Source organism: Thamnophis elegans, chromosome 6 (assembly GCF_009769535.1).
Source record: "Thamnophis elegans isolate rThaEle1 chromosome 6, rThaEle1.pri, whole genome shotgun sequence".
In the NCBI taxonomy this organism is placed as follows: domain Eukaryota; kingdom Metazoa; phylum Chordata; class Lepidosauria; order Squamata; family Colubridae; genus Thamnophis; species Thamnophis elegans.
The window spans coordinates 19,937,422-19,949,989 of record NC_045546.1 but is presented as its reverse complement, the minus strand read 5'-3'; the positions used below and the strand labels follow the sequence as shown (position 1 = coordinate 19,949,989).

The following is a 12,568-nucleotide window of genomic DNA, read 5'->3' as shown; positions in this document are numbered from 1 at the left end:
CTGATCAGATTCTGAAGACGAACACATAATGTGCCCTTCACAACCCCATTACAAAAACAAAATCTTAATTCATATCCAAGGTCTACAGTCTTATCTGCAGGACATACTGTCTGTATGTTTTAAACTAAAGATTTAAAGGTACACGAGATACTTACTTGATTTTAGCTCATCTAGTACCAACAGATCTTCCTCTAGGTTCCTAGTTTTTACCCAGTGTTTCCATGCATTTACACCATACGCATACTTGAAAGGAAAACTGCACTCTGAGTTCTCAGAGCCATCATCTTGAGAATGGTATTCTGACACCGCTTTTCTCTTTAGTCCCTGCCATCGAAATGGACTTTGTTAATTAATAGTGCTTATTAATATTGAACAGTCAATGATGCTTTTTCTGTTAAAGAGAAGTGAGATCCAAGTAAGCCATAGGTACCAACTATGAACCGGGCATTGGGAGTGAAGCTTGAGATTCTTAAATTAGTTGTGTTCATGAATGTATGTAAAAAGCCAATGTCTATTTCACACTGTAAATTATGACATTTGGAAAGGCACACGGTGTATAAAACAATACCAAGAAGCACAAGTCACTTCTCATTGCCCCTCAAGGTACAGTTATCAGACTCTCATCACAAGAAGATACAACCAAAGAAGGCACTATTTATGTTTACTCTAATAAAAATATAATTATACCTTCTTTTTACTTCGAGGTCTTGGCTGTTCCTCGTATTCTTCTCCAAATACAGGTGGTAGCAAAAATTCATTCTCTGTGTCAAGTTCTTCTGTTGCTGTATATTATATAAAAGGGTAACCACTAATGATATAGTAAACATGCAGTCCAACATTTTGTACATATATTTATAAATGATGAAGGAATTATTTGTTTTACAATATGTTTTATTCAGGATTCAAAGATACTTTTAACAATTGTAGAAAACAAATAATGAAAGGAAATATTCTAGTTATTTTCATTATCAGATCAATTATATCTGACATACACTCCCTTTTTACTTTCTTTGTAAAACACAACAGACACACACACAAAAACAAACAAACACAAATTACTTAAATTATCAGGTCTTTCTATATATAAAATACTTTAATAACTGAATCCTCATCAACTTTAATTCTAGTCTGTAGCCTACATAATACAATTAAATAAATTTATGTGTGTGCATGCGCGCGCACACAAACACAATTTTCTGGAATTTGCCTATTCCAGTGTTGGGATCCTGTACGTTTAGCAACCAGTTTGATGATCCACACGTGCCTGACGTGCGCATGCACAGTTTGACTAAAACTTACCTTCAACACTACTGCTTGGGGAGTAATACAGCTGAGGTGTGGCAATCTGCTCTACCGCACTAATCAGCTGAGAAGATATAGGTAAGTAAAGCGTAAGGGCGGGCGGGCGATCGTCAGAGCGAACCGGTTTGCTCTCAGCTGATCATTGGAGCTACTCGTTCGCCAAAACCAGTCCGAACCGGCTGAATCTCACGCCTGTCCTATTCCTATATGATTTTTTGCATCTTTTCATGCATAGAGCTTCTTTCCAAAAATGTTCCAAGTCAGTTTCCCTAAACTGGTTCCTTCCGAAAGGTGGTGCAATTCTCATTTCCCCCATGGACTTCATTTCGCCAAGACTGTCTGATAGTAACTGTCTGAATTTTTGTAAACTCAAGCTTGTCTTAATAATAGTACCTAGCCACTTTGTATTCTGTAGGGATCTTTTATAATTGCCTTCAGGTTTTCCAAGCATTTCAATTGGTTTGTCTTTTGTGCTCAAATACTGAAATTTTAGCTTCATTGCTACTTCTTTTACAGGCAGTCTGTTTTTAACTTCATGGAAGTATTGGTTTGCTTTTCTTGTGACTTAAAGCGTTTTCCTGGCAGGGTTGGGGTGCTCCGAGTGTCATCTCTCATGGTCTTGCTTTCTCTGTAGGAACACCTGCCCTCTGGAATAAGATTCCCCCAGAGATTAAGATGGTCCCCACCTTACGGTGTTTTGAAGGCTTGGAAGACCTGGCTCTTCGCCAGGTCTAGTGAATGAAGGTCCCTTAAGATGATATGGTTTCAACTTTCTTTGTTCCCATATTTGCGCCTTGTGCAGAATCACTAGGAGTTGGGCCGCATATACAATGAATAAATAAAACCAATTTCCTGCAGCATTGCAATTGAAAAGCATCCATTTTCCTTCATTTAGTCTTTTGACAATTTAGCTTTCAGAGTTTTATGTAACAGCTAGCAGTTAAATGTACTCTTGTCCCATATTCCTGTGATGACTCAGTACCAAGATATTTTGTCTATATTTATCTCTGACTTTCTTATTGACTTTGGATTTCTCTTGGACATCTTTGCACGAAAGATTCCTTAATTTCAACCTTTTGCTTAAATATATCTGTGGTCCCTGTTTTATTATTATCATCCTTTATTTCTTTAAAGAGGCAATAGTGCCTTTTCAAACATTATTGATCAAATATAATTCAATCTTCTCTTTAGCCTCACTGCCTAAACATAAAGAGTACCATTGACATATATTGTTGGTCTGATGGTTTTATTTGCTTTCTCAAGTTTACATTTTAATTTTGTAAAAAGAAATTTGTGATCTGAGTCGCAGTCAGCACTAGGTCTTATTTTTATTTCTTGATTGAATAGAGCATCTATGAACATCTATTTTTCCTTTGAAAAGTTATTAGTTTATCTGTTGTGGCCCATCAGGAGCCGCTGGAGCTGCAAACAGACTCTGACAGCGAGGGGCCTTATGAATTGGCTCTGGAAGATGTGGAGGACCCTGGACAGGGTTCCGACTCCGAGTAGGGATCAGAGAGGCTGGTTGGCCACCAGGAGGCGCCTGAGGCATGGAGTAGCAGTGAAAGCCAAAGGGAGTGTGCTTCTGACGTCAGGCCTTGGGGCAGTGGCGATGAGACATGCCTGGCAACGATGGGCAGATCGACGAAGAGAACAGCTACGCAGACACAAAAGATAATTGGATCCAGGTGGTTGTAATTAGGCTCCTCTCAAGATAATATTTAAGGAGAGACTCTGGGAGGAGTCTGGATGCAGAATTCAACTTAAATCTCAACGCTGGAGAAGTTGTTATCTGTATCCGTCGGAGTCTGGGTTGCTGCCAAGGTTCTTATCTGTTTGTCATGCTTGGGCTTTCAGCCACCAAGATTTATTTTTCCTGCTAATAAAGTGCTGTGGCATTCCAGCTAAGCTTGTCTCGGCATTTGTTACTGGACGGAGGAGGGGGTCAGAACATTTATCTATTTTGTTTGGTTATGGACACTGGAATATTGCAGATTCATAAAAGTTTGAGTTAAAAATCTAATACAGGTAGACCTCAACTTACAACCATTCACTTAGTGATCATTCACAGTGGTAACGGTATTGAAAAAAGTGACTTATGACCATTTTTCACTCTTAGGACCACTGCAGCATTCCCAAGGATATATGATCAAAATTTGGGTGCTTGGCAATTGGCAAATAATTTTTGAGAGTTGCAGTGTCCTGAAGTCATGTGATCATCATTTGTGACCTTCACAGTTGCCTTCTGACAAGAAAAGTCAATGGCAGAAGCCAGATTCACTTACAACCATGCGATTCACTTAACAATTGTAGCAAAACTGTCGTAAAACAGGACGCAACTTGCTTAACAGCTGTCTCTTTAGCAACAGAAACTTGAAGCTCAACTGTAACCGTAAGTCAAGGACTACCTGTAATCATAAACCACCTCAATTTTTTCATGGGGATTTAGAAGCAATCATTTAAAACAGAAAGCAAGTAATCATGCTATAAATCAATGTACAAACCTCTAGGAAAATCAACCTCGATATCAAGGTCTGGCTCATATGGGACATCAGGCAAACTTGTCTGTGTTTCTGTCACAGAATTAAGTAATTCTGTCTCAATTATTACATCTATAATTGAATAAAGACAAATATGTTACCATTCTCTTTGGTATAATCTATGCACTATTCAATAAAAGGTGATTTAGAGCCATAAGGCAGCAAAATCAGGCAAGCATATGAAAATATCTGATATAAATGAGCCTTTATGTGTTGTAAAGTAATATGTAATATTTAAGGAACGAAAAACGTTTCTTAATCCAAGCATCACTGCCTTTAAAAAAAATGAAAAAAGCAACAAGACTGTTGAAAATTAGATGAAGTGATATAGTTGGACTATTACATAATTCAAAGCCTAAAAACCAGAAATTAACAACACAATATTCACAGGCACCTTGATATACATTATCCTCTTCCCAAATAGTGTGGATGAGATACCAAAACCAAATAAAACTGAGTTTTAGAACTTTAAGATTTTCTTCATTAGACTGACTACCTATACCCATTTCTCTCTCTCCTTCTCGGTGTATGTGTGGGCATTTTGGTAATTGAATTACACAGCTCCTATAATGCCCTCATGAAATACCAAAGTTTTACCGACCAAAGATACTCCCATACAGAAATTCAGGTTTGTAGTAGGTGTACTTCATATCCAGAAGTATATCCCAAATACAAGAAATACAATTTCAGGGAGGAAAACATTCTAATATCTGAATTTATCTTTGCTAAGAGTGGGAATGCATCTAGCTGCCTACTTCTACAAGAACAGATCCTTACTGACTGCATCCCTTAGGATGGAGGGGGTTGCTATTAGTAATGCTGAATCACTTCTTCCAGAAAAAAAGCCGAAAGGAACAAAATTATCAATGCTGTCCTAACTGAGTTTGTTCAGGTTCCAATGGTTCCAACTTGGTTCACAGGATTTATTTTCTGCTAGATTTAAGTATGTTGTGCCATGTGTTTATGAAGTACAGATCTGCACATGTCTTGTTGCATGTGCACTGCATATATAACATTGCACTGTTTGTGCCATGACAGACAGAGAAATGAAGAACAAAAGAGAGTGACCTTGTTGTTCTATACCTGGCAGGAATATCAGAAAATCTCAGAAGGGTTTTCAACAAACACCACATATGTGCACACTTTAAACCCAGGAATACATTAAGACAGAAGCTTCTGCAACCCCAGGACAAAACATCCAGACACAAATCAATGACACCAAGCTGGCAGGAATAGCCAACACTTCAGAAGATAGGCTTAAGATACAGAAAGATCTTGACAAAGTTGAACATATCTAACAAAATGAAATTCAATGATGGAAAGAGTAAGGTTCTACATTTAGGCAAGAAAAACTAAATGCACAGGTACAGTATAGGTGGTACCTTCCTTAATACTAGGAACTGTGTGAGGGACTTTGGAGTCCTAGTGGACAACCATTTAAATATGAGCCAGCATTGTGCAGCAGCTGCCACAAAAGCCAACACAGTTCTAGGCTGCATAAACAGAGGGATAGAATCAAGATCACGTGAAGTGTTCATACCACTTTATAATGCCTTGCTAAGGCCACACTTGGAATACTGCATTCAGTTTTGGTCACCACGATGTAGAAAAGATGTGGAGACTCTAGAAAGAGTGCAGAGAAGAGCAACAAAGATGATTAGGGGACTGGAGGCTAAAACATATGAACAACAGTTGCAGGAACTGGGTATGTCTAGTTTAATGAAAAGAAGGACTAGGGGAGACATGATGGCAGTGTTCCAATATCTCAGGGATTGCCACAAAGAAGAGGGAGTCAAACTTTTCTCCAGGGCACCTGAGGGTAGAGCAAGAAGCAATGGGTGGAAACTAATCAAGGAGGGAAGCAACTTAGAACTGAGGAGAAATTTCCTGACAGAACAATCAATCAGTGGAACAGCTTGCCTCCAGAAGTTGTGAATGCCCCAACACTGGAAGTCTTTAAGAAGATGTTGGATAGCCATTTCTCTGAAACGGCATTAGGGCTTCCTGCCTAGGCAGTGGGTTGGACTAGAAGACCTCCAAGGTCCCTTCCAACTCTGCTATTGTATTGTATTGTATAAGAGCAATGTTGTATATGCAGTACAATGCAATGAGACATGTTCAGACCTGTACATTGGGGACATCAAACAACAACTTCACAAATGCATGGCACAACACAGGACAGGATTCAGCAGTAAATCTGCATCTGAAAGACAAGGGTCACTCTTTGAAAGGCAGCAAGGTTCAGATTCTGGACAGAGAATGACCATTGGTTTGAAAAGTGAGTCAGAGGCTATATATACATATATTAAAACTGAACAGCCCTCCCTCAACAGAGGGGGAGTGATGCGACACCACCTATCTCCTGTTTACAACACAGTACAACACATAGCAAGAAGGACTTGGAACCTTTCCAAGAAAGCTCCACACCCATTTGCACTCTGAGGATACTGTTAATCCCCCAAGTGGCCTCAACGACTGATGACTGCAAAGAATATAAATCCTTCCGTTCCGCCCCAGGAGTCAGCAAAATGTTGTCAAAGGGGAAGGGGCATGCATTTTATTTGGGGGGGGGGGAAGCAGTTTTGGGATAATCCACATTCATATAACACCCATTCCATCTATTGATTTACCACACATATTTTTAAAATTTCTGCAATGTTCAACTAATTTGTATGTTGAGGGTAAAGGTTCGCTCTCTGAGCTTGTGGGTTGGTTTCCAAACGTTTCATTACCAGGCTAGATAACATCTTCAACGGACATAGTGACCTACAACCAGCCTACGAACCCCTCAGAATCCAAATCAACCACACAGCCAACCAGAGATAGTTCCAACCTTCAACCACCTCATGCAATTTCCCCTCCCCAGCTCACACACACCAGCAGTTCACCTCCAAACGACCCTGACCTGAGGTAATATCACAAGACCCATCACAAGACTCACAGATGACTCATCACAAGACCTGTCACAAGATCCTCACTTGACACACCCACACCTAAGCCCTTATAAACAGAACACTGACACTGACATCCCCTAAACTCCGTTGAAGATGTTATGTAGCCTGGTAATAAAACCTCATCCTACACCTGAGCTACAGATATTCGCCACTATACTAATTTGTATGTTTTCATGACATATTCAGTTCTGTATAACAAAAATGAAGGCAGAGGTACACTCCTGTACCCAACCATTTTGGCTTCTTCTGAGGACCATATACTCCTTAGAAGAAACCACATATTGCTCACCACTTTTCTCCTAGCCATCTTCCTATCTGTAATAAACATTTTAGTAGGTGCTCCAGTTTTCCATTACTGTGTAACATTTTCATTTTATGTTCTCAAACACAATTACCTTGGTCTTTAAGACATTCACTTTTCAGACCCGTAATACTTATACAATTTATCTAACATCTGCTATAAATCAATCTCAATCTGGCATCATAAAAAAAGTATGCACAAATTCATATTCCCAATAAGCACATCTCTAATGTTTAACACACATATTCTTTATTTCTTATGTCTTTGTTTATTATACATCTTGGTCTTATATTCTGCTCATTGTTGAGTAATTTACTAAGCATTCAATTTATTTTCACCCATACCTACTTCTATCCTGTACCATTCTTACTCCATTTAGCAACTTACTTACAACTCTGTATGTATTCATCCTAAACATTCTACAATTTCAGCCTCTTCGCTTTATCACGTCCTTTCTCTAACTCAAACAGAACAATAGTTTGTTTCTTTTTCATACCTAGCTCATATTTTCATTTCCTTGAGTCACTCAAGCTTTATTCTACTTTCTTTCATGTAGTTCCTTTTCCTGGTATTGCAACTGCAGAAATTGCTATATGCTGTGCTAATTGGTTGATGCAAAAATTATACTGTTTATGTAAGTAAATCAAAGATGGGCAACGTATGACAGAAAAACTAATGACATAAGCCACTGATATTGGCAAAATAAAAATTAAAGGCATACTTTGCATCTCTGCAGGTTCTACATGCTCTTTTTCCCCAGAAATATCTTCTGTTACATTCAATGAATCCAAAGTCTCTTCAGGACTGGGGGGATTTTTATTTTTTAGTTCTACTATTGCTTCAAGTATCTTCTCACTGCTATCCAGCGTAGTAGGCAGAAAAATTGGAACCGGGACCTAGAATATAAATCATAATATTGTAACTTTGCTAAGGGCTGTTATCAAGTGAAATACAGAGAAGAACTGGATAAAGCCTTTGTAGCATTTAATGGTATTTTAAAATATCCATGTTATTGTATGTACCCCTGAACCGATGATGGGGTTTTGGTATGAAAAGTACCTTCTGAATCCTAGCCTACTTACAATAGCATAAACATGCATGGGGTCAAACATTAGTTGCGCTTATAGCAGACTGGCCCTAATCAGTACAATAAATACAATAAATAAGTAGGGAATTATGCTACCTCTGGCAAGATAGCTAGGCTGATTGTTTAGACCACGTCTGTCAAATTTGCGGCCGATGGGCCAGATGCATCATGTGCTGGCCACGGCCATGCCCTGTTTAGCAAAGGGGGGGGAGTCCTGATACGTCACGTGAGGCTGCCATGAAACTGCAAGTTTGACATCCCCTGGCTTAGGCTGCATCTTCCCTGAATTTATAAAAATTACAAAGTATTGTGAAAGCATTAATTAACCAAAGCTCCGATTGACATTTCATCTGAGTAGCTATAGACAGATCTATTTATGATTTAGAATGAGAAGTAGAAGAGAAATAATGATAATATATTAACAAATTAAATGAATAGAAGAAAAATAGATGTGTGGTGAGTCTATAAAACTAACAGAAAAGGGATTGATATAGTGCATATGAGTACTGATAGTCTAATCTGGTGGAGTGGTTGATGAAAAATGCAGAGAAGTGAAGATGCAGGCTTAACTATGAATTAAACATGTATATATCAGAAAATATGAACCGCTGTCACCTAGCTTGTTGCAGGCATTTATAGCAATAACAATAGCACTTGTATATCGCTCCATAGTACTTCCAGCATTCTCTGAGAGATATACAAATGTCAGCTTATTGGCCCCAACAATCTGGGTCCTCATTTTACCAACCTCAGGCCAATCCCTGATCACCATTTTATCCCTGGGATGATCTTCATAGATCCCTCTTGATCTTGCCTGCTGTTCTATTACTTTTTTTAAAAAACAGATTCCCCTTCTGGGGCCTGGCCCTTTCACTTTTTGTTTGCTCTGTGTTGTATAGTAAACCTGAAGCCAAGATGAATTACACTAGGATAAGATTACTATATTTTTCACTCCTTAAGATGCAATCCCCACCCTCACCCCAAAAGTGAGTGGAAATGTCTGTGCATCTTATGGAGTGAATATTGTCTCAGCGCCGCCCTGAACAGCTGATCACAGTATTCCAGGAGGCTGATCCAACTACCGATCAGCTGCTCAGTGGCAAAAGCTCCAGCATTCCCTGGTGGAGGCAGCAGACATGAGGAGGCAGCAATGGTAGCATTTCCGGTGAGCCAGCCAGCTGATCGGCAGTGCTACGGGAGGCCAGGATCCAGTCGTCGCGCAGCTGACTGGTGGTGGATGCGCCTTATGATCTGGTGCGTCTTATGGAGCGAAAAATATGGTAATTCCAGCATCTCCCAAGTATTTCCTCAAGCAAGGAAGCCAGGAATGCTGGTATGGTGGATTTTGATAGAACCAAGAGAGAGAGAAATGAAATTCAAATGTAGACTGAAACCTAGCTTACTGGAACAGGAACCGTTGTAGGAACTGGAACAGTTTGACTATACATATGCATAGGAGCAGGTACATATACAGGTACAGGAACAGGCACGGGGACATATTCTTTCTTCCAGTCATCATCTACAATAAAAGACAATTGGTAATGTTACTTGCCACCACTGCATACATCTCATAAAGTGACCCAACCAGAGGTGGTATTCAGCCAAATTTTGAATAGTTCGGAAAACCAGCAAATAGGCTGGCTCCACCCCCACTGCCTCCCAGCCAATCTTCTTTTGTTGCCCTGAACAGGAGAATAGAACTGGGAAGCATGTTAGTGGGGTGGGAAGGGAATGGAGATTTTGCAGTAACCTTCCCCCAGGAGTAGGGAGAAAATGGGAATTTTGCAGTATCCTTCCCCTGCCACGCCCACCAAGCCTCACCCACCAAGCCGGTAGTAATTTTTTTTTAATCCCACCACTGTACCCAACCGTAAATGTATACTCTGACAGAACGCCATACATAAGAACTTCTATTAAATAAATACCTGTCTGACAAGATTTTGTTTGCATGTGGGGTTTACAGAAGGTAGCTTTTGTCATCGTTAGCGGTTTGCAGAGAACTGCTTTGTTCTTCATTTCTTTATTTGGTGTAGGGGAAGGAGGTGGGGCTGATCCCTGCAGATTTTTTTTAAAAAAGTAAATTTTAGGAATTGCAAATGATAAATTATATTTCAACTTCTTTTTCAGGAAGGAAGATTCATTTGAGAAAAAGAATCCATGAAGGAAAGGAGAAAACTTCTCAAAATCCTTAGCTAACTATTTTCAAAAATCAAGTCCCTTAATTTATCATTTTAAATGGAGAATAATGGGTTCTAAACAAATTAGCTACTTAAAATTATTACAAAAGTGATTACTACACAATTTATTCATTAAAATAAATATGTGTCTTGTTATTATTTGCAACTTTGTATTTGTATGTTAGCTCAACAATTTCACATTTATATATTGGTCACTGAGAGCCATATAATATCAAAGTATAAATATACAGTCTTCTCACTGTAACTCATATCAGTTTACAATATTGAAAATACCCATGAAGGAATACAACCTGTCATATCTTGTCATATTTTTTAAATGTACAGGATATGCATCCTAGCAGATAATGAGGAATTCTATGGGTTAAGACAGAAAATAGTATACAATTTCCCTCAGGGTATGAGGGATTTTGTTATCCTAGCTACAGATTTTGAATACTTCAAGATTCACTTACTGTGTTTTTTGTTCGGGGAGTTTGGCAGCTTTGATCTATAAACAGAAGATAACAACTTTAACATAATTTGTTACTTACAATAATTTGTAGCTGATAAATGCCACAATATCTTATCCTAGTCATGCTAGGTTTATAGATTACCCAGTAAAAGATTAAACAGTAAGCTGTTGTCAAAACAATTAATTTCATAAGTGTGGGGAAAGTGGCATGCTCACCTTTCTGTAGAAGAAAAAATGGTAAACTATGTAGCCAGATTGTTAATTATACTAGCCAATTTCATCTAATGTGTGATAATCTAGACTTTCAGTAATCCTATCTCCTAGGTTGAAGTAAAGTATGCTCTGTTATCTGATATTAGAAAAGAGAAGACATGACAGCAGTATTCCGATATCTCAGGGGCTGCCACAAAGAAGAGGGAGTCAAGCTATTCTCCAAAGCACCTGAGGGCAGGACAAGAAACAGTGGGTGGAAACTAATCAAGGAGAGAAGCAGCTTAGAACTAAGGAGAAATTTTCCTGACAGTTAGAACAGTTAATCAGGGGAACAACTTGCCTCCAGAAGTTGTGAATGTTCCAACACTGGAAGTTTTTAAAATGTTGGATAACCATTTGTCTGAAGTGGTGTAGGGTTTCTGGGGTTGGACCTCTAAGATCCCTTCCAACTCTGTTACTCTTATTCTATTCTATTCTATTCTATTCCTGATTTTATAAGCAATGTTTTACAGATTAGAGACAGATCTTGCAGCCTTTCATTAGTGCTAAAAAAAAAAAGAAATACTTGCGCAACTTCATTTTGCACAAATCAATCACCTTGAGAGTCTAGGATTGATGGTAAGGTAGCGATCAGGCATCACACAATCAGCAAATGTGCTTCAGGATTGTTCATAGTAGTATTGCAAAGGACATTCAGGATCAAAAACTCAGTTTCATGTTGCAGCTGTTTCACCGTCTCTAGCACCATTAATTCTACAGGTATGTTTAGTGCAATCCTTCAGATAATAATATGCCCACCTTAATGTCATTTTACTCTTAACAATTGCAAGTTTGAATATAAATCAAAAGGAAAACATTTGCTATTCAGATACAGCCTCATAAGAACTTATTTCACATGGCTTGGGAAACTATGCCCATGGTTTATCTCCACTGGAGGTTTTTAAGAAGATGTTGGATAACCATTTGTCTGCAGTGGTGTAGGGTTTCCTGCCTAAGCAGGGGGTTGGACTAGAAGACCTCCAAGGTCCCTTCCAACTCTGTTATTCTATTCTAGAAGCTTATTCAACTTGCCATTTTTTGAAATGTTAAAAAAATTAATATACAGAGTTGTTGGTAAAAGGAACATACCATAATGAAAGTTTTCTGGTCCTTTTTGTGTTGCCATATTCGGTTCATTTTGTTGACAGTAGAAACGCAGAAGGCAATGCTGATCACAAAAGTGCTTTATTTCCCCTCTCCACTGTACTTTCTCTTTAAGAGTTCCTTGACTTTTACAGCAGTCGCATCTTGCAGCCTTAAAAAAAATACTGTTAGCTAAAATGATTTGGAAAAAGAATTAGTGCTACATAAATGCTTTAATGCAATGTTGGTTTATGAAGTTCTCCGTGATTGAGTAATGCCTTGGGCTCTCTAAGAAGACAGAAAATCTGAGAAGATTTGAGGCTTCTGGTAGTATATCCTTACCTATGAGAATACTTTCTAATTCTATAATGCATACAAACAAACATAAGCAGCAAAATAA

The 12,568-nt window shown here is 38.7% G+C and overlaps 1 protein-coding gene across 4 annotated transcripts in view; it reads right to left on the bottom strand.

The window, feature by feature from the left end:
• The window catches only part of ZMYM2 (zinc finger MYM-type containing 2), a 76,238-nt gene that overhangs the window by 5,992 nt on the left and 57,678 nt on the right, over positions 1–12,568 (bottom strand). For all 4 annotated transcript variants that reach the window (XM_032219544.1, XM_032219547.1, XM_032219546.1 and 1 more), the window contains 8 exons: positions 12,175–12,340; positions 10,835–10,869; positions 10,110–10,239; positions 9,588–9,703; positions 7,819–7,993; positions 3,807–3,914; positions 688–782; positions 156–324 (listed from right to left, as the gene is read on the bottom strand). In XM_032219544.1, the coding sequence (XP_032075435.1) occupies positions 156–324; positions 688–782; positions 3,807–3,914; positions 7,819–7,993; positions 9,588–9,703; positions 10,110–10,239; positions 10,835–10,869; positions 12,175–12,340 (994 nt within the window). The remainder of the gene's footprint in view (positions 1–155; positions 325–687; positions 783–3,806; positions 3,915–7,818; positions 7,994–9,587; positions 9,704–10,109; positions 10,240–10,834; positions 10,870–12,174; positions 12,341–12,568) is intronic.